This window comes from Diutina rugosa (genome assembly GCF_008704595.1).
Source record: "Diutina rugosa strain CBS 613 chromosome Unknown scaffold37_size135356, whole genome shotgun sequence".
NCBI lineage: Eukaryota > Fungi > Ascomycota > Pichiomycetes > Serinales > Debaryomycetaceae > Diutina > Diutina rugosa.
In genome coordinates, this window is record NW_022995109.1 from 104097 (window position 1) to 124955 (window position 20859).

The window sequence follows — 20859 nt, forward strand, 5'->3', positions numbered from 1 at the left end:
GTATTTTACTCTGCTGCCGTTGATGAAGTTAACGATGAGAAGTATACAACTAATATCCTAAATTTCACCATAGCGAGGCGACGTGAACAGAGATGATGGTGGTATTAAATCACTTATATAATATGTCATCGTGAATGTAATTTTATAAAAATGCTATGCGATCGTTCATCAGAAGAAATGAGTGTTGCAGCGACTCTCGATGTGAATTTCCATTTGACTCTTGAGAGCGTTGAGCTCCTCCTTGATCTGTTGAGCAAGTGCCGGAGTCAATTGATTACAGGTTGCGGTATCGGGATGGCGGTCGTACTCTTCGCCATTGTAGGTGTCATACAAGATAATTCGCGAGGAGAATCTTACCGCCGGCATTGGTTGAGGCGGTTCGGGAATAACCATACGCGCCAGCGTCATCAGCGCTTGAGACTGCTTTTTGTGAAGCTTGCGACTGAACATCAGCGTGAACAGTCTGGGTGAGTCCAGCTTCGATGCTACCAGAGGCGCCACGGGAGCCGCCGGGTGGACCACAGGTTTGTTATTGACAGGGGAAGATTTTACCCGCAGCTTGGGCGTGACAATAGCTGGCGCTCTAGGCGCAGCAATGACATCGTCATCCAGATCCAGACCAAATCCACCTCCAACAGAGTAGTCCAGCTCGTCGAGCAGCATGGTGAACAGCTGGTGGGAACCCAGACCCTGCATTGCAAAACCTGCAAATGCATTTGCCCGAGAGAACAGCAGACCCTGGCCACCCAGGCGGAACGACATCAGAATGGGCCGGTTGTTGAGGTGTCCATCGATCACTGGCAGCATTTTTACCGCAGTATGGAGAATGGGCGAGTACGCAGCGCTGGTTTCTGACAGCACCAGCGAGGATGGACTTAAAGGCGCCATTGAGGTCATCGGTGCAACAGGAGGGGAAGGGACAACACCCGAGGAAATTGGAGGCAGGACCTTGGGTTCAGGCAATGGGGTCTCGTCTTGCCTCAGCAGCGTCAGCGAAAGAACTGCAGTTCCTTTTTTATTGACAGCCCCACTCTCAGGACTGTGAGCACCGCTTTCCTCGGTGACGTCGCTGAGGTCAGTGGGTGACGAGGGGTCATCAAACAGGATGTGGGGTTGCTGGGCCTGCTGAAGCGCGGCTTGAAGGGGTGCTTGTATCAGCAACGCTGGTGGTACTGGTGGTGCCAGCGTATTTTGCGTTGCCTGTGCAAGCACGGCATCGAGATGGTCCGCCAGAATCGGTACCGGCAGTGCCCCTGCGACTTGAATGAGTGCCGGCAGCGACGTTGCCAGGGCACGAGCCGTGACAATGGGCAGTTGGTTGAACAGGACGTTGTCTATATCCATGAAGTCAGAAAACTCACTGAAATCGCCTTCATCACTGCCCCTAGCGTCCAGCATGGCCAGCGCGGGTGTCGGCATCAGGCCTTGACGCAGACGGATCAGACGCCGCAGCAGTGAGTGCTTCAAAATCAGCAGCAGTCGCTTTACGGGAAGGTTGTTCACCATTTGCAGCGGCAGCAGTACCCCAGGGATGTGGGTGATGTTTTCCAGGTCGCCTGAATAACCCACAAACAGCAGGCGTTTATTCAGACGGACCAGGCGCATCAGTCGCAGTCTTTCAAGCAGCACGATCAGCTCAACCTCCTGAGCGTTGAGCAGTTTGGGGAAGAGCGCCTCTCCCAAAAGAGCGTCCTTCTTCAGCTCCATCAGACCCCTCAGCACCCGCAGACTAGTTGAGGTCACGCGAGAGAACGGCGCCACAAATTGCGGGTTACCACCACCGCTTTGAGGAACATCAAGGAACGCAGTGTTTTCATCACTTGCGTTTGTATTTTTGCCCGAAAACCGGCCACTGGGACCTCCATTCGCAACATTAGCCGCTGGCCGATGACGACGAGTGGTGGGCGACCGAAGGGGTGGTGACGGCGAAGATCCAAATCCATGACCAGGAGAGTGGTCCAAAGATCGGTAGTCACCGCCAATGGATGATGATTCCGGTTCGGGGGTGCGACGAGCCAACGAGAGCTTCTGCGGGGGGTCGTCGCGGTATTCAAACAGGGCCAGCAGCACATCAAAGTCATCCAAAAGCAGGTCATCGGTGACGCTTCCGATTATAGGCAGGCCAGGGCTAAATATATGAGGTGGCGGCAGTGCCGGGGGAGCCAATGAGCGGAGACTATTATCGATGGGTGACTGAGGCCGCGATCTCGAGGGATCAAGTGTCATCGGCTGGTATTTCGGCTCAGGATTGTCAGTGTCCGCTTTAGCAACGGTAGGAGCAGCCACCACCGGCTCTTGCGTGTTGATCAGAGGACCTGGTGGTTGGGGTTTCAGTGCTGTAGGGGGGGTGAAAGAGTCCGAGTTAGATGAGTTTGGTATCTTGGAAGTATTGAGATTGAATGTACTGGCTTTGGGTACAGTGACCTTTTCCGGATACCCTTTCACCGGGGTTGACTTCGAGAATATCTCACTTTTGGGTCTCATCTTCAATGGGTTTAAGCGGGGCAATGAGCTTTTCGGCGATACCGTCTTTTTCTTCTGTGCCTCGTCCGCCCGAGGTTGCTGGGTCGATGGCGCCGGTCGTTTTAGCGGTCGTTTGGACTGTGAATTATCCGACATCCCCAGCACATCGGGGAGCAGGTGGGACTCGACGAGCAGCAGCTTGGACCGGCTCTTGAAAAGGGAACGGAAAAACCCTCGCTTTTTCGGCTGTTCCAGCATGATTCGTTTAGAAGAGTTTGCCGCCGTAGAATCTGGCGGCGTCGGCGCCGGCTGGGGCGACGGCAGGCTTCCAAACGACAGGAACCGCAAACGCTCTAGGGTCAGCGACCGCTTGCGGCCGCCCGGCTTTGTCGTCGACGCCGTGGTCCCGGTGGCTTGCGAAGACACCGTTTGATTAGTATGCTTTTTCAGGAGTTGGACCAGGGCAAACAGGAACGCCAGGTTCGAGCGGGTATGGCGCGGCTGCAGCGGTTTATCTGTCGACACCGAGGCGTTTGACGATTGGGATACGGGGAATTCTAGGGGGATTTCGCGAGGGGCGCTGAATTGGGTGGTTGGCACCGATGGCGCCGACCGGGTGTGGTTGGGCTTAGTCGGGGGCGGCGTCGTCTTTCTGGTGGCGGCCCGGCTTTCCGCCTCGCTTATCTTGAGGAACCGCTTATTAGAATTGGCGGAGGCTTGGTTGTGGTCGTATACCCGCTCGGGGTCGTATTGAGGAATCAGGGGCGCGTTCAGCGGTTGGCGCAACGGCCGAGGGCGGCGAGGATCCGAGGCCATACTGTTTGTAAGCGAGCGACGGGCACTGTGGACGCTGGCGCTGGACGGAGACCCCGGCGACCGCAGCCCGTCGCTGACACTGCCGCTGGCGCTGCCGGGGGCGGATTCGGTGTCGGGCTCCGCCACTGGCGGGAGCAGATGCACTGACGTCTTGCTCTTTTGCTGGAGAATGCGTTCAAGCTGTTGCATCAGCGGCAGCACCGTCATCTCCGACGTGGCGATGGCATCGTCGTGTTCGACGAGGGCCGTTTGCACCGTCTGCCGGCGCAAATTGTGCGCGTGGCGCCGGGATGTGTGGCCCTCCCCGGCCGGAGCCAGGTAGAATGCCAGATCCAAGACAACGTCGTCAGCGTCTGACATGGCCACTGACGAAGGTAGAGGATGATGGTGTCGTGGTGGTAAAGAAAGATCGGCCACAGCGCGTGTAGTGCATATAGGCACCAATCGTCCGGATAAGCGATCCTGCGCCGGGCTGGGGATCGTCAGGGTGCGAGAATGGGTCGAGCCCTAGCTGGTCGATAACAGTGACGGCGGTGGCTAGTAAGCGACCAGAGGTGTTCAGGGTTAAAGGGGCGAAGTGACTATTAATTGTGGAGGCTCGAGGAATCTACTCGGGGGTTACGTGGAGATAGGTGGAGGCCATCGTCGCCGGGTCCGTCCCGCCTCGCGTCAGTGAATATAAGGATTGACCACCCCTGTACTCCACCGTTAGAGGCATTTCTGTCTAGGGTGGCGCTATAAGGAAAATTTGCATTATTGGCGTGGGTGTGTAAGTTACTGTAAGTGGGTGTAGCCAGGCGCTACGAGTTTTCGTGGAGGCACACGGTGGGTTATAAGGGCATGCACGCTTTGTGGCGACCCTTCGGCGGTGGGTGCAAATTTTCCGGCTGCCTCGAGTTGCGTGCTTTTCCACTCGCCCCAGGCGCAAAAAAAAAAAAACCCGGGCAAAAGGTGGGGGGACGTTGTCGTAGAGACGAGTCATCGAGAGGGGGCGGAGTCTGCTTAAAGTGGTGCGGGCTAAAGGTCAGTTTTTTCAATTTTGAAGACCATAGAGGTTGGGGGAGTTCAAGCTGTAAATATGGTGGTAGTTGGGGAAATTTACCGAAGCCTTGTGAGGCTTAAAAGGCGTCGGCACCCGGCTCACATTTAGCCGATGAACACTTCCAGCGGAATGCGGGATGGCGGCCGTGGGTGATGGGTGACAACCACTAAGAACAACGCGGAAGCAAGGGCGATGATGAGAGCGGTGTGGCATTCCGGGGAAAGGCTACACGAGGATTTAACTTTAAGGTAGTTCGCAACACACTAGTCCTAGTTTGTCTGATCGTTTGTATAGTCAGCGGCGTTACATGTTTGTGCTTGCATTGAGGTTTGTTACATCTCTCCACAGTACCAGTGCTAATCAGGGCGTCGTCGTATTCCATACTCGATAAGCCGTAAAGCATAGACCGATCTCTGCTCGGGTCCAGAATCCCAGAGCCACTGCAGTAAACGGTTGCAGTCAACAATCGGCGTTCGTGTAACAGAAGGGGGGCGGTGTGGTCTGTCTAAAATATAATGGGGCAATCTTTTATTTGGGCGACATACACCACACGCGTCACAAATTTGCACCACTAGCACCCACTGGCACCCACTGGCGGTGCTCTTCTAGAACTCTTTTGGAACCTATGAGCTTTACGAAAAGGGAATGCCAGCCGCAACCCGTATATCAGAACAGTGCCCCGCGCTATCCCACTCTGGTAAGTTGTGGCGGCTAAAACCTGCTATAAATTGGTGCCGCGGGGGTCGCTGTCTTCTTGCTACACGTCATCGTACCGAGGCAGGCTCCCATGCGTCTCCGCACATCACAACGATAGCTTTTACCGTAGACGAAAGTACACAATTAAGAGGCACTAGCCACAAAAAAAATTTACTGGAGGTTTATGGTGCGATAATAACTGACGAGGGAGAGGTTAGATTGTCTGGGTACCAAGTAGGAAGGAGGTATACTTCCGTTGATAGATAAAGATTCGACGTCCACCCACTCGTCGGAACCGCCTTTCGGCACTAGTTTCCCCAATCATGCAAGATATTAGGAACTTTCTTTTTTTCTTTTGTAGTAGCATTGGCTAGCACCGTGGCGCGGCGGCAGGGGTCACTGCCCGTCATTTTATTCCCATTTTGTCATATCTTCAGGGGAATGTGGCATCAATAGTCGAGAAAGTGAGGCCATTTTCTTCGAGTAACGGACAACAGCAGTGCTTTTTTATCAGCCTGCGTTTTCAACAGAAAAACTTTGCTTAGGGTAACTGATTTACACGACGTGACAGGGTGCCCTTGACCATTTAAAGTTTTGGTCAACGGTCGCCGTGATAAGCTTTCTGCACTAGTTCTTTTCACGAACCTTGTAAATTGCGGGAGCAGCTTGAATCGAGTTAGTAAGGTACTATAGTGGGGGAAAACGAGTGGGGGGTCGAAAAGCCTAACCTGGGATCTACAAATTGGCCATAGTCATTGGATAAGTCTCTCTCATTAAAAGTCATATGTCGTCACGGTCATTACATGATGACGCAGTCGCGTCTCGTCTTGCGGATCTTGGTCTTCATCAGGCCAAGCAGCGATTCCTTCACCGGCTTCGCCGGCACGGGGGTTTCCGCCACCAGCGGCGCCGTCAGCTGGGTGAGCACCAGCCCCCGCTTCAGGTCGAGGTCCATCACCAGCTCCTCGGTGGAGAAGATCAGCTCCGCCGGCTGCTGCACTTGCGAGCTCTGTTCCACCAGCGGGGCGGCGTGCGGGGAGTCGTCAAGGCGAAGCTTGGGGTCCATGCCAAACTGGAGGATCAGGTTGGCAAGGTACATGTAGAGTTGGATCCACAACACCTCGAGCTCCTGGGTGAAGCGAATGCCAAACCGTTCGTGGAAAGTGTCAATTAAAGCCTCGCCTAACGTCTCGAACATCTCGGGCTCAATGCCCAAAATACGCAGGTGGCGCTTACCCAAATTGCACAAGTATTGGTCAATGGCATCGAGCCGTTCCAATTGAGAAAGGGCAAACAGAATCACCCCGGCGAACGACACCGCCTGGTGGTGGATCAGCGGGAACATCTTACCGTAGACGGGCTTCATCTGCAACAAGTTAGTGTACAATTGACGGCAGAACAACAGCAGCGCCACCGTCAGCAGCAGCGTCTGTCTCACCTGGGGCCGCAGCACTTCTTTCTCTTCTTCCATGGCAAACGCACCAGGCATCTGCGGGAACACCAGCTTGCGCTCGGTGATGGGCTCGTCCATCAACATCTTGTTCCACGAGTAGCGCAACAACTCGATCTCCTTCGCCAGCAATTGCAACTTGACGCGGTACTGGGTGTCGACCTGGTACCGCGCCAGGTCGACCGTCTTCGTCGTCAGCACCCGGCTCAACTGGTAGCCGGCGCCGAGCGGCGTCGGCGACTCCAGCGCTGGCAGCTCGGGCAACGGCTTTTGCAACATCAGCTTCGGCGGGCGGGCCACCTGCGACAATCTCAGCTTCGTCTTCACTTCGTGGTCGAGCGTCGGCATCGGCATCGGCATCGGGTGGCGCTAGATCAAGAATCAGCACCGCCAGGGATGAGGGGGGGAGTGGTTGCTGGGGCACCGATATACTTTTTATACGCTGGGGCCTCTGGCTAGGGGCAGGACAAATATCGATGAAAAATTATGTACTGCGACGCCCCGCCCCATCGTCTGCGACGTCCATATTGTCAATAATAAATATCGGGGCCGGGGCTCCTAGCGCAGGCATCGGGGCCGCCGCCGAGGATGCGAAATGGCTGGTGACGGCACCCCCAGGACCTTCCCGACGCTTGATTTAGCGCGCCACACACAGGTTTAGGTTTAAACGTCATCCCCGGTGCTAATTAGGCAACTGATTTCCGAACGGGGACACATACACGATTTCGTCGTCGTCGTACCATCTATAGCATCTATAGCATCTATAGCATTAGGCGGGTCGAGGGAAAGGGGCTGTCGTACCCTCGTCCCCAGGCCAAGCCGAGTATGGTGCCGCACCTTGCGCGGGCATTCATCTAATTATTTTTTGTATCTCCTAGAGCATACCACGTCACCAGCCGGAAATGGCAACACCCGCTTCCGACAGGGAGCCTGAGGGCGACCGCTTGCCAGGACACGGCGGGACCCTTGGCCCTCCCCGGCTAAGTGGCATCGTGCGGGGCCTCGTCTAGAGTGTCGTCTAGAGTGACGGGAAACGCGTCCAACACACGCGTGGGTGGCGGCACCGGTGTCGGGCGGGCCCCGATGGCCTAGGCCCTTTGATCCCTGTAACAAGTAGGACCGTTTCCCTTCAACTATAAGCAAGAAACCACATACTACTGCGCGCATTGCGGGAGCCACCGCCTACATTGGCCAAATCATCACTTTGTGAATCCCCATGTATGCTTACGATGCTGCGTATTCCTCAAGCCCTACTCGTCTCACCCACTTTACCCGAACCCCCCCCAGCCTGGCAACGGGATCCCGAGGGAGGCTGACGCCATCGCGTGCGAGGAATGTGCAGGCGTCGTAAACTCATCGGACACAGACACCCATTCGTCTGCTGACCAACCCACGTCAGCTTTTTGTTTATGACGATCTTAATAGTAAACAAGTCCACCTCCGCCCCAGGTGCCTGGTGATTTCAGATTGAATCTCCCCCCTCACAGAAGTGCTCTAACGTAATGCTCAGTGAAGCCTCATTTTTTTAGTCCATAATGCATTATTGTTCGCGATAGGTGAAATCCCATTCCGCGCTGCCCTTCTGCTGGTGCAGACACCCTTTTCCTAAAATCGTATAATTGTGTGCGGCCAACCCCGGCCGACACCCCTAGGCATCAATCTCCGACGATCAATGTCCGCCTTAGCCCCCATCATCGAAGATTCACGTCGCCAGCGCCTAATTCAGTTGTCGGCGTCTTAGAGTTCACCACAGCTTGTTCGAAACATCATCACATACTGGTCGGCAGGGTTTGGGCAATCTTCTTTAGTACACACAGGTGAGAATGATGGGCCCCTCGCCCTCAGCAGTTCCCATCTACGCTGCAGACAATTTACCCGCCAAGCGGGGAGCTACACCAGACGCGTCTTTTCCACTAGTACCACTGGCTATTATCTTGAAAGGAACACGGTGTTTGCTATCAACTGATAGGGCGCTCTCGGCCTAAGTAATATGTCACAATACCAACTGTGATTCACCCCGCTAGCTCACTGTGGATATTTTGGCCGCATTGTGCGGAATGTCTCCACTGATACTGAATGGACCATACCAGTCGAAATATCACAAGCACGAAATATCTGAGCATCTCCTTTAAACCCTACAATTAGTCATGGCCTGTGTTTGGCTGTCTACTTAGCCCATACGGATTACTCATCAACGTGATGGAGCTTGCTTCATGGTGGCGGTGGCAAAGTCATTCCGAGTGCGACTGGGTTCGACGAGGTTCGATTCCGCCGCCGCGGCCCTGCCATTAAAATGACGGCGCCGGCCCCATCCCCTGAGGCACCATCCGAAGCCATGATCCTTACCGATGCTCACATACAACCCAAAACTAATAACCCCGACCATGGGGTTATGGACATCGGCAAAAACTGTGCGTTTTGCAACCAGTTGGACTTTCTCCCGTTTGTGTGTGAATACTGCAAGGGAACTTTCTGTGAACAACACCGCCGGTTGGAAGCTCATCAGTGTAAGCATCTGAACCGCTTTCGCAACCAGGGTGGCACTGGCGGCTACCGGTACCTGGGACCGCTGGTGAAGCTGCTATTCCCCGACGCCAACGCACGCAAATTCGAACAAGAGCGACAATTTGAACGCAGCCAACTGCCAGTGCCGGTCACGATCAAGCAGAAGTTGGGGACGAAAGCAATGGCTAAGTTCCAGCGCTTCATCGACAGCAATCTGACGCTCGGCAAACTTCGAAAGCAAAGCGCTGTGTCGCTGCTTGTTAGCTTAAAGAAAGCTGCCAAAGGCGATGCAAAGATTCAACCCAGCGATCGTGTTTATGTGTGGACCTTGTACGTGGATGGTGATTTGTCGTCGATCAATGCTGACAAAGCGAGAAAGCCTATGTTTTTACTGAAGAAGTGGCCCGTAGGACGAGCTCTCGATGTAATTGCCGACGAACACAAAATCACCAACTACAATAATTCGACACTTGATTCCGATGCGCGGCTCAATATCTTTCGGCTTGACAAAGATAAGCCCGTAACGGTGTCGACTTCAGAGCGTTGTGCTAAATTGACCAATGGGGATACACTATACTTGGTTAGAGGGCCTATATAAGAGCGGTGCACATTGTGGCTGTGGAGATTCGGCAATAGATTACACAGCTATTGTTTAGCTGTGCAGCTTGGGTTCTATCTCCGTAAGCTGTATGCAATGTTTACTTTAAAAGCCTAACACATTTTGCCCAGTTTGATCGATGCTTCCGCGCCTGAAATTGTTGATCTTTAATGCTATCTCAATGACGACAACTCGTGCATCATTATGCAACCCTGCATTTACATACCAACTAATAATAATGCTAAATATACCTAAACTCTGTAGTCGCCAGCTGTGAAAATCCTGGATTAAAATTGTAAGATCTCGACCAATTGAAACACTTTCATTTTTTCCATAAACTTGCTTTAGTATCTATCGAGTCAATTAGAACATGGTTATAGCGGACGTTCACCTTTGAAGCCTTTGCGCACTGAAGGAGTCGAAATTAGGAGATTATACCAAAATTTGAGTAACTTAGACATTGGAAGGGTCTTATTGACGCCCAGGATGCACACTAGTGCGAGCACTTTTTATCAACATATTAGATGATTGGAGCCAAAAAAGTACATTCAGGTCATCTTTTCATCTTAGTATTGACATCACGCTTCCTTTGACACGCCTTGAATCGACGGAAAAAAACCACGTTTACAAGTATCAAGGATCTCATATCACTGACCAAAAAACCGAATTTTTCGGCTGTGATGGCCTTTGGCAGAAGCGCATCGCCTGTGTTTTCTGTGGGAGTTGTTCGCTGGAGTGTCCAGTTCGATCCCTGCGGTTAGATTTACTGCGTCTGAGTAATCGGCGTCTGTAATTCTGGCAATGAGTAGCACCATCGCTGAAGGAGAGCAATCTAGCACAGCAGGCTACCCGTGGCGGAGGCGAAGTGGATGGCACAAAAGCATTGGGGCAGTTTCTTCAGAGAATCTGATGTGACGACTACATTTTTGTTCCGTCATACAAATTCAGATGAAGCATTCATCGAAGTAACGGAGTACGTCTCCGAAGTACGTAACTCGTGAATTTATGAGCCCGTTCATTAGGATGAGTGCCCGGTAGATTTCTCTGTTGATGCTAACTTTAAACATACGTCGAGGGGTCATGAACAGCTATCAACTCGCTGATACCCGGGTAAGACATTCCGTCTTCGTGACTCCCCTCCCACCCCTCACCGCGTTCTCCTGAAGTTAGTGGATCTGATCGCGGTCTCTTGACGTTAGAGGAATCTATTGTTCGGGGTTCTTACGACGATCTGGCTGCAACTGGTGGGCTTCACACATCTCGTATAATCCGTTCACCATTTGCAATGTTAATTCGATATAGATGTTCAGAATGGTATCAATTGTTGTGCGTTACAAGAAGACTTCTGGTCATATTTAATGATCGAGGTCATGGAGGTCTGGCATTCATAGCATCTGGCGGCTAAATTCCCCAATTGGGAATTTGTTAGCTCGCGGTTATAAACGGCACACCTGTATATAAGCAGATCATAGGTAACGCAGCCCCAGTGATGTGCCGTAAGCGTATATATATGTAACGTGCTCGTCCCGATGACTATACCAACCATGCCAAGCTCTATCATCGACCCCAGCCAATACCAAGTCACTCACATCACCGACCACTTTGACCTGGTGAAGTATACCCGCGATCGCAACCTGGCAGCCTGGCAGGGCCAGCTCTCGACCGATGACTACGTGATTAGAGAGTTTGTTTTGGGCAAGTGCAAAGTAACGCTGTCCAAAGCTGACCGGTTATTGGTTTACCACTTGAGCAAGAAGTCCGACGAAAACGTCCCGTTGCTGCTGATTGAAATCTTGATTCGGAGGTCACTCAAATATGTTCGTCGAGGCGATGACGTTGAGGTTACCCCGGTGTTACTGGGTTGCATTGGAGCTGTATTTACGTATCCCGAAAACAGAGGTCAAGGATTGGCGAAAATAATGGTTGATAAGTTAGTTGAGGAGGTTCGGGATGTGATTGGATCGGATGGGTTCATTTTCCTTTACTCTGAGGTGGGCGAATACTACGCGAAACTGGGATTCATGCTGATGCCAGTTGATCTAATCCATATCCCGATGACCTCGGAACAATTCGATGTTGAAGGTGACGTCGAGTTGATTAACTACCACCAATTCTCTCCGGTTATGGATGAGTACGCTCGCCAACTTGACGCTAAGTGCCGCAAAGAAACCGCCGCTGACGGCAAGATGCGGGTGCAAGTGGTCCCCACCGCTGACATCGTCGACTGGTTCCACGTTCGGGCCAAATACATCTCATATAAGAAGTTTTACGAGGAGCCGGACCAGGACACAAAATTCGATTTCCTCAACCTGAGCTACGCTGCCATCAACCACGAGTTCGAGAAGATTGAACCCCAAGCGTTTGGCGTCAAACTCTCGAAGAACGGCGTGCTTGTTGGGTTTATTGTGTGGACAATGGACTGGATTAACCTGAGTGAAAACTATGTCACTGTGCTTAAGACGGTGGTGATGCCTGGCTACGACGTCGACTCCACCACCATCGACCTTTTCAAGGCGATGCGCAACCACCTTTACACTGCCAACTCGGTTGTTGGCGAGACTAAGCGGCTTGTGGCGTGGGAGCTGGAAGTGACGACTACGGTGCGCGACTGGTTCGTGCTGGAATGGGCCGCCAAGGCAGGCTTGGAAAACGGACTGAGGCTGGCAATTTTGATGTGCAACCCAACCGAAGACGCTGCATTGAAAAACGGCCAAGTGGTTTGGGAAGGCAACGACAAAATCCCCTGGTTTTAGATAAAGCTTTGTACATTACAATATAGAAGAGACCCTATCACCTTCCCCAGGAAAATTAGTGGCTGATATTCTATGCAGTACGTACATTCATAGTCGCGCGGCGCCTAGCGTTTGTGACTAATACCACTTCAGTATGACTCGAAGCGCTACGTTTTCCAGACTTACCAATGAGACCAAGGTCCAGATCGCCCTCAGCTTGGATGGCGGTCCCATCAGCTTAGAGGAGTCGATCTTCAAGGACCGGCCCAAGGTGGACCACGCCGCCCAAGCCACCTCGTCGCAAGTGATCTCGGTGGAAACCGGGATTGGTTTCCTCGACCACATGTTGCACGCCCTTGCTAAGCACCTGGGATGGCTGTTGATTGTTGAGTGCATCGGTGACTTGCACATCGACGACCATCACACCGCTGAGGACGTCGGTATCGCTCTTGGTCAAACCTTCCACAAGGCGCTTGGCCACGTTAAGGGGGTGAAGCGGTTTGGTACCGGGTTCGCTCCCCTTGACGAAGCCTTATCTAGAGCCGTGGTTGATCTTTCCAACCGCCCTTATGCCGTGGTCGAGCTTGGCCTCAAACGAGAGAAGATCGGCGACTTGCTGTGTGAAATGATCCCCCACGTGCTCGAGCTGTTCGCCCAAGGGGCGGCCATCACCATGCACGTCGACTGCTTGCGTGGGTTCAACGACCACCACCGGGCGGAGTCGGCATTCAAGGCGTTGGCGGTGGCGATTCGCGAGGCCATCTCGCTGAACGGTACTAACGATGTGCCTCTGACCAAGGGTGTGTTGTTTTAGTCGCAGGCGGACTAGTTTGATAGAGACATAGAATATATAGAATAACTCAAAATACAAATATTTCTAATATCATTTTTGTGAAATCTGCCTTTTGTGATGGGGGATATACGATGGCGATGATCTGACACCGCGCACCGATGATACCCCTCCGGTCGTTTGTGACGTCGTCAGTGAGATGCCTGGTTAAGCATGGCTCAGGCAAGGGACAGCTTTCGAAGCCCCACTATTCGAACCCCGGGGTGCGTTCGTTCGATAAGAATTTGCCGGCAAAGGAGCTCAAGCCGTGGGAAAAAGCTGGTCTCTCCAAGGATGAGTTCTTCATGAGAAAATACAACAATATCACCCCTGAACAACGACAAAAGCTTACGGAAAAGGTCGAACGCCAACGACGGTACCGCCAGATGCGTAAGGACCACGAGAAGTCTAAGTTTCTTGAGGCCCACCCCGAACGGCTATCTCAAGGACCTCGCGAGCCAAACCGCCTTTTTGAGTATATCTTCGGCACTCACAGTGTTCGAGCGGCGTTGGAGAACCCTCTGAGAACATCCTATAACGCATTATTCGTTCATAATGGTGATGAAGCCGTGGTGGATAAGGCAAAGCAGTTGGGCATTCGCATCATCAAGGCCGATAAGACCTCGATGGCGAAATTGACCCGAAATGGCGTTCATAACGGGCTTGTCCTCGAGACGAAACTGGTACCTCGGACAGCATTGAAGGAGCTTGGCCATGCCACCACTGATGAATTTGAAACTGTGGTGTACGCTGATGATATTTCCGATACAGTCACCACTCAAACTACACCGGTAGCCCGGGCGGGTAAATATCCCGTGGGCTTTTTGCTTGACGGTATTACCGATCCGATGAATGTAGGTGGTATTGTCAGAACTGCCTATTACATGGGTGTTGACTTTGTCGTGGTACCCGAAGTGAACTCGGCCAAGATGGGACCCGTAGCCAATAAGGCCAGTGTGGGAGCGTTGGAAAAGCTTCCGGTATATGTGACGCCTAGAGTGGTGGATTTCGTCAAACACTCGAAACGGAACGGGTGGAACATTATTACCGCCGCCAGCGAGTCGCCTCTGTCGTCAGCTTTGCCAGTAGAGCTTTCGCAGTTGTCAGAGATGGCGGATACGACGCCGATACTTTTCGTCCTTGGCCTGGAAGGCGATGGGGTTGGTCGCAAGACGATGGCCGAGCTGGATTTTATTGTCTCCATCCCGAAAGGCCGCGAAGGCGACGACGTGGTGGACTCGTTGAATGTTAGCGTGGCTGCCGGCATTATCATTGCGGCCACAACTCAGGGTTAGCTTGTATATAGAGATAAGTATGGATCAAGTGCTAATCAATTAATTTTGAGTCCTCGTTTGGTTAATGAGGATATTGTTACGATAGGTCACCTGGTAAACGTCGTTAGCGCTGCCGTTGAGAATGTCCGTCATGAACACTCTGATGTTATCGACCACCCCAACATTATCAGGATGGGTTATCCATGCTATCGGTTTCCAGTCTAAGATTCCTTCTACCAACAGTCGTGGGGTGACGTAGGCGTCTCGTTGAGCTTTGGTAACCTTGGCGACAAAGAGGTAGAGTCCCCCCACCTCGACGTAAGTAGGCTCGGATGATGTCTCCACCTCCATCAACTGAGGTGCGCTGAACACCGGTGTTGTGTAATTGCGCGAGTCCCATAGTAACTGGCCCCGAGCTTCGTAGGTATCAAGGGTAAGCCCCGTCTCTTCCTCAGTCTCTCGTACGATACAAGCCAACGGCGGCTCTCCTTTGTCGAGCTTGCCACCAACACCGTTCCACCGCCCCATCCAGGGAGCCTTGAGGCGGTTTAGTAAAAGCACTTCATCTGTCTCGCAACACCATACGAAGCCGAGGGTGTACTTGAGGCTGGCTTCCGTTTCCATGGCCTTGAGGAGTTCTTCGCTAAAGTTATGAGCTGCATAATCACAGTCCCATACACACACCCGCACAGACGCGTTTATTTTTAATGGATGGGGTCGAGGCTGACACAATTGAGGATATCAGCCAAACTCCGGTCAGCAGCCGGGTCCACGTGGCGTCCATGGTCGGTGACATGAGTGTCCATCTCCTCAGTGTCAACACCGCCATATTTGCGATAGTCCTTGCCCAATAGAAATAACATGAGAAGGGCGCGCTGGAGGGGCAGCACATCAAGATAGTATATTGCAAGTGTAGCTACTTGAAGGCGGGCAATTGTGGCGTGATCGATGCCACCGTAGCCACCACCAATACCGGGGACGACCACGACGTCCCACTGGTCTTGACAGTGGACAAGCACATTCCACATCGAGTCAACAATCACCGACTTTGCGCGAGAGACATCAATCGGCTCGGGAACTACCATCAGCGGTGCCAAGATTAAGCTATCAACATTCCACTGGGTGTAAGCACGCCGGTCATTACGCACAGCAGCGGTCTCCACAGTCTCCACCGTGTGCACAGGTATATATCCCCGGAACCGATAGTTGCCCTGGCCCTGGACGTAACGCTCTAACTCCTTATACAGTTGGCCAGCGGGTTTAAGCGCCTCGAGTACTCCTCGATCGAACCCCCCGCCCATATACAGTAAACTGTTGGCGGGACATACAACCGCTGTTCGCCGGGGTTGCTGTAGGTGTGGAGGCGGGGTCGTTTCAAATAGCGCCTCCACCGATCCGTGGTGGGTAGTGATTGACACGGAAAACGTGGGGAGAAGCCGTTGAAGCTGCTTTAGCTGCACGTTCCATTGGCAGTAGAGGTCATGGGCAATGGTGACCAAGATAATATGAGGCATTGGGGGTGATTTCCCAATAAATTCTACGTGATCGACACGCACGTTGTGGCGCGTCAATCCTTAATATGTTGGTGGCACTACATCCCCCAGTGGCGGGTGATTCCGAAATGTTCCGGACCATGTGGGCGCGGGGGCAAAGCAGCCGATGGGTCAAAGCTATAATCAACACGAACTAACCGTTAGCGATACATCGTAATATCTGCAAAGGAATCGCCGGAACGACCATAACCATTAGCAGTGTGACCATCTTCATTTTAGCCCTAGCCCCGGGCACTTAGCACTAAAGTCATGCCTCACTGTCAAGGTGGCGTGTCTCCGCAAATTACCACAGGGCGCGAGGGATTTTGTTGGATCGCGTAGGGTTCAGAGGTCAATTGAGCCGCCCCCGTCGATTCTAGCGAGTCAATGCCGATCGATGACGGTTCAATCGACGTCAATTATGTCGATCCATAGGCGCAAACTTCCATAGATCCCCGGTGTACCGAACGAACCCCTCCCCGGGGATACGCTGGCCCACGTGACAATGGTGTCGGGAGCCAACAAAAGCGCGCGATTGCCCTTTTTTTTCTTCTTCATTGCTCTCAACAACATGGCTCCCGTTGCTTACTCTGACCTCCAAAAGTCGGCTCACGACTTGTTGAACAAGGACTTCTACCACCAATCGACCGCTGCCGTCGACGTCAAGACCATTGCCCCCAATGGTGTTTCGTTCACCGTCAAGGGTAAGACCGCCAAGGACGACTCGATTGCCGCCTCGGTTGAAGCCAAGTACGTCGACAAGCCCACTGGCTTGACCCTCACTCAATCGTGGAACAACGCCAACGTCTTGGGTACCAAGATTGAATTGTCGGAATTGTTGACCCCCGGCCTCAAGGGTGAATTGGACACCTCGGTTGTCCCCAACGGTGCTAGATCCGCCAAGCTTAACTTCTTCTACCAACAATCGGCCGTTAACTCGAGATTGTTCTTTGACTTGCTCAAGGGCCCCATTGCCACCGCTGACTTGGTTGTGGCTCACGACGGTTTCACCGCCGGTGCCGAATTGGGTTACGACATTGCCTCGGCTAAGGTCAACAAGTACTCGCTCGGTGTTGGTTACGGTACCTTCAACTACGCTCTTGCCGCTACCGCTTCGTCGAACTTGACTGTCTTCAACGCCGCCTACTACCACAAGGTGTCGCCCCTTGTTGAAGTTGGTGCCAAGACCACCTGGGACTCGGTTAAGTCGAACAAGGTCAACGTTGAATTCGCCACCAAGTACGCTTTGGACACTTCTGCCTTTGTCAAGGCTAAGATCGCCGACTCTGGTTTGACCGCCTTGTCGTACTCGCAAGAATTGAGACCCGGTGTCAAGTTGGGTCTTGGTGCTTCGTTCGACGCCTTGAAGTTGGCTGAACCCGTCCACAAGTTGGGTTTCTCGCTCTCGTTCACTGCTTAGGCATATATTATGAAGTAAATGTGTAAAACAGTGTTCCAGTAATGTTTACTATCTAAGCTCGTTGTCTAGTGGAGGTTGTTATCACATCAACCTTCTCCACATATTCGGGATCTCGGTGTTAATCTACCGTTTCCCCACAACTTCGGCGATAGATTCTCTCGAGTGGGGTCTCGTCTCGCCACATGTAAGTATGCGATCTACTCGAGAACATACCCAAGGCCGAAGTTACACCAAAAACTTTGTATTGCCACCATTTTGGCATTGGTTTCAATCATTTGAGCAACGCGATAATTCTACGCGTATGTGAACTCGCTATCGTACAATTGTCCACGCATCAGTCACCGATCATGCAAGGTAAAGACTTTGCTAACTCTGATTACTTTCTTGTAACAGGAGCACTGTAAACATGGTTCTGTAAATTACTTGATGTCGTCGACCACCACTAAGTATGAAATCAAGAGTATCATATCGTGTATCACCAGTCTGTCGTTCACTTGAGGTTCAACGCTCTTACAATGAGTTAGCTACAACTGCAAGTCGAATATTTTATAGTATTCACCATTGTCGTACACAATGGCGTGATGTTATGTAAGTCCGTGATGCGATTTCGTCGACTCATCGCTTAAATCGCTTAGCGTTGGGCCCGTCATCGTTGGGCTTTTGTGTCTTAGCCAAGCGCTCCAACTTGCGTTCAATATTAGTCTTCTTCCGCTGGTTGGCTTCCTTGAATTCAAGTTCCTGCTGTTTCACCAAATGGCGCCAATCCAGCTTCTTTCTGACAAACTTTTCTAAGTCCCAGTTCTTCCAAACGATGCGTCCGTATTGCGAGTCCTTGACCTTATTCTGCTGTTCAAACATCTCTTGGGCGAAGCGGTCCTTGAACATAGGCAACAACACCGTAAACGCCCACAACTTGTCCACCAAATGCGAGCCGTATGAGTTACAGGCTAAGTCAACGATGTGGCCTTGGAAAAGCTGGAGGTAACGCTTGCGCAAGATTTCAACTTTCTTGTTCTCATGAGGATCAACCTTCATCAGGGCTTCGACGACGTGCGAGAACACCCCGTGGAAGCACATCTGCAGAAGTCTTTCTCTCGGCAAGGCCATGAAGTTGAGCCACACCGCCCTAACGAATTTATCGTCGTACTCCATCAACTTCTCGAGGAAAAGTGAGCGGCGCCGTTCTTCGGCAGTAGGCCAGTCGTCGCGAGTATTACCAAGCGTCAGCTTTGACAACTGGAGAGTGTTCTCTAAGAGTTCGGCATCGACATCCTCGGTGAAGTCGTCACGTTCGTTAGCGGCGGAAGGGTAATTGGGGGCAAGCTTAGCGAATAACTGATCGATAAGTTCTTGTCGACGGTAGTTAGAACGAGCAATCAGAGCGTCAATAACTCGTTGCGCAAGATCTAAGTTCTCGTTATTTTCAACGTCAATCAATCCTGCAAGCTCGGGGATGATTTCATCGAGGATATGCTCGACGTCAGGGGCGCGAAGGCGGAATAAGAGGGCCTGGATAACAAACACCCCGGTGGTGGCACGCTTGGCGAGCTTCAACACGCGGTCGGCCATGTAGAGCTTGTAGAGACGCTCGACGTACTTGGGTCTCACGGTGTCCAGCTTCACGCACAGCTCAAGGAAGTGGGACCCGACGGAGTCAGAAAGAAGGTACTCAACAAAAGCCAGCTCGTCGTTGTCGGCTTCCTCTGTAGATGCAAAGATAAGGTGCCACACAGTGCGGTCGCGATCGTTTATGCCTTCGACTTGAATGAGCAACTGGAGCACCGGCAGCGCCACCTTGTTGATGGCGAGCTCTCTGAACTTTTTTGTCGACGCCTTCTTCGCTTCTTCGTCCTGACTGGTAGCGGTAGCTTCGCCTTCCCACGAGGCATCGACTAAGCTTTTGAGCAACCCTTTGAACAGGCCCGGCACCTGGTACTGCTTGCCGAAGTCGGTAGTGTCCTTGATTTCGATCATCTTTCTGGCGATCTTCAGCTTCTTCGACCGCAACGTTGAGTGGGCTTTGGTGGTGCTGGGCAATTCCTTCAGGGCAAGCACGAGGAGCATCACCCGCAACACGTGGGAGGCGTAGTTGTGGGTCATCATCTGCTTCACCTCGGGTTGCATCTGGTTCACCACCGACGTAAACATGTCCTCCATCGACGCAAGCGGCTCGCGGTCGTCCTCGGCGATGACTTCTCCCGCCAACTCCTTCTCCAACACCAGCGCTGCCCTCACGAGCAATGTTTCAAGCACGTGGGAAGCGTATTTCTGGTGACTTAACGCGGTGAAGTACGGCACAAACACCGAAAACAAGTACTTGACCTCGTAGTCGACGGCGCCCAAGATGAGCCGCTCCATCAACTTCAGGCAAATCTGGTTCGTCATCAATTTGAGCTCCTTCCCCTTAGCTTCCTCCAACACACTGCGAATGAAACCCTGGCGGTCAGCATCACCATCGAAGGCGCCGATGTTGAGCGTCAGCTCCGCCTGCTTAAAGTAATCAACTTCGGTAGGGTCAACTAAGCCAAAAAACACATTGTGGCCGTTGGAGTCTTTGGTGCTCACGGAGTAGTCATCCTTCTCTTGTTCACCTAAGTCCTCCAGACCGTCGACGGGCCGTTCCTTGGCGACTTTCTTCTCGAGCCGTCTCCCACGCGATTTCCCCATGGCGACAGTAGGTGTACCCTGAGATCTCCGATGGCCTCAGTCTCGGTGCGTGCGGCTTGCGATGCCCATGGCGCGCCTAACCAGACGGGTGTAATTCACTAGCGAGCCCCCGCTATAGGAAGTATTAAGAGACTACCAGTCTAACTGGCTTCCTTATGACACTGTACCAAATAATGACAACTCATATCGTAAAACAACGACAAAAAAGTAAAATAAAAACGGAAAAAAAGGTGTTAGCACATTGACTTGAGCAGCATCGGTATTAAACGTAGGCGATAGAAGTAGTTTATTTCCGCGGTGACATCATCTATAGGGTGCCGCTCGTGGCGGGTGAGAGGCTACCTTATGATAGTCCATCTAAAGGATAAACCTCTAACATTAGCTGGCGCTAGTCGCCGTCTACATCTTGATCTTGATTTTGTCGATTATGCTATAACCCTATTATACAGTTAGACTTTCATCAGCAGCTTACAAGCCCAACTTAGTTCTTCTCCAGTGTCTTCTCTTGGCGTTGTATCTGATGGTGTTGTCAGTTCTCAAGCGGATCCATTGGGGCAAGGGTCTGTTTTGCTTGGAGGCCTTGGCCAACTTTTGCTTCACCTTGAAGGACTTTTGGGACGGCATGGTGGTTTGCTTGTTCGAGGGCAGTTTTTTTTCACTAGATTTTTGTCGCACCGGGGCGGTGACTGCACAGGCTGGTCGCCGAGCGCGCGCACTACTAGGGTTGCAACCCTAATTTACGTTAATTGAGGGGAGGACTATAATCATGGTTAAGCGTAGACAGGAGGTCCACCAGAAGGTCACTACAAGCTGAGGGTGTGATGTGGAGATGCTT

At 52.2% G+C, this 20859-nt stretch overlaps 10 protein-coding genes across 10 annotated transcripts; 5 read left to right on the top strand and 5 right to left on the bottom strand. All coding sequences in view use genetic code 12, as the record gives it.

The window, feature by feature from the left end:
- Nucleotides 1-168: 168 nt before the first annotated feature.
- On the bottom strand, nt 169-3639 carry BNI4 (Bni4p; the record flags this gene model as incomplete). The annotated part of the gene is made up of 1 exon (XM_034154553.1): nt 169-3639. The coding sequence occupies one exon, from the start codon at nt 3637-3639 to the stop codon at nt 169-171; it is 3471 nt and encodes a 1156-aa protein (XP_034013280.1).
- Nucleotides 3640-5816: 2177 nt separating this feature from the next.
- Nucleotides 5817-6827, bottom strand: DIURU_001956 (uncharacterized protein; the record flags this gene model as incomplete). The annotated part of the gene is made up of 1 exon (XM_034154554.1): nt 5817-6827. One exon carries the CDS (start codon nt 6825-6827, stop codon nt 5817-5819), a length of 1011 nt encoding a protein of 336 aa, XP_034013281.1.
- Nucleotides 6828-8760: 1933 nt separating this feature from the next.
- On the top strand, nt 8761-9570 carry DIURU_001957 (uncharacterized protein; the record flags this gene model as incomplete). Its single annotated transcript, XM_034154555.1, has 1 exon — nt 8761-9570. The coding sequence occupies one exon, from the start codon at nt 8761-8763 to the stop codon at nt 9568-9570; it is 810 nt and encodes a 269-aa protein (XP_034013282.1).
- A 1544-nt stretch (nt 9571-11114) lies between these two features.
- Nucleotides 11115-12323, top strand: DIURU_001958 (uncharacterized protein; the record flags this gene model as incomplete). The annotated part of the gene is made up of 1 exon (XM_034154556.1): nt 11115-12323. The coding sequence occupies one exon, from the start codon at nt 11115-11117 to the stop codon at nt 12321-12323; it is 1209 nt and encodes a 402-aa protein (XP_034013283.1).
- Nucleotides 12324-12456: 133 nt separating this feature from the next.
- HIS3 (imidazoleglycerol-phosphate dehydratase) lies at nt 12457-13116 on the top strand (the record flags this gene model as incomplete). Its single annotated transcript, XM_034154557.1, has 1 exon — nt 12457-13116. One exon carries the CDS (start codon nt 12457-12459, stop codon nt 13114-13116), a length of 660 nt encoding a protein of 219 aa, XP_034013284.1.
- A 137-nt stretch (nt 13117-13253) lies between these two features.
- DIURU_001960 (uncharacterized protein) lies at nt 13254-14426 on the top strand (the record flags this gene model as incomplete). The annotated part of the gene is made up of 1 exon (XM_034154559.1): nt 13254-14426. The coding sequence occupies one exon, from the start codon at nt 13254-13256 to the stop codon at nt 14424-14426; it is 1173 nt and encodes a 390-aa protein (XP_034013285.1).
- Nucleotides 14427-14465: 39 nt separating this feature from the next.
- On the bottom strand, nt 14466-15029 carry DIURU_001961 (uncharacterized protein; the record flags this gene model as incomplete). Its single annotated transcript, XM_034154560.1, has 1 exon — nt 14466-15029. The coding sequence occupies one exon, from the start codon at nt 15027-15029 to the stop codon at nt 14466-14468; it is 564 nt and encodes a 187-aa protein (XP_034013286.1).
- Nucleotides 15030-15109: 80 nt separating this feature from the next.
- DIURU_001962 (putative ADP-ribose 1''-phosphate phosphatase) lies at nt 15110-15919 on the bottom strand (the record flags this gene model as incomplete). Its single annotated transcript, XM_034154561.1, has 1 exon — nt 15110-15919. The coding sequence occupies one exon, from the start codon at nt 15917-15919 to the stop codon at nt 15110-15112; it is 810 nt and encodes a 269-aa protein (XP_034013287.1).
- Nucleotides 15920-16508: 589 nt separating this feature from the next.
- On the top strand, nt 16509-17357 carry POR1 (porin; the record flags this gene model as incomplete). The annotated part of the gene is made up of 1 exon (XM_034154562.1): nt 16509-17357. One exon carries the CDS (start codon nt 16509-16511, stop codon nt 17355-17357), a length of 849 nt encoding a protein of 282 aa, XP_034013288.1.
- A 615-nt stretch (nt 17358-17972) lies between these two features.
- Nucleotides 17973-20024, bottom strand: DIURU_001964 (RNA-binding RNA processing protein; the record flags this gene model as incomplete). Its single annotated transcript, XM_034154563.1, has 1 exon — nt 17973-20024. The coding sequence occupies one exon, from the start codon at nt 20022-20024 to the stop codon at nt 17973-17975; it is 2052 nt and encodes a 683-aa protein (XP_034013289.1).
- Nucleotides 20025-20859: the final 835 nt, after the last annotated feature.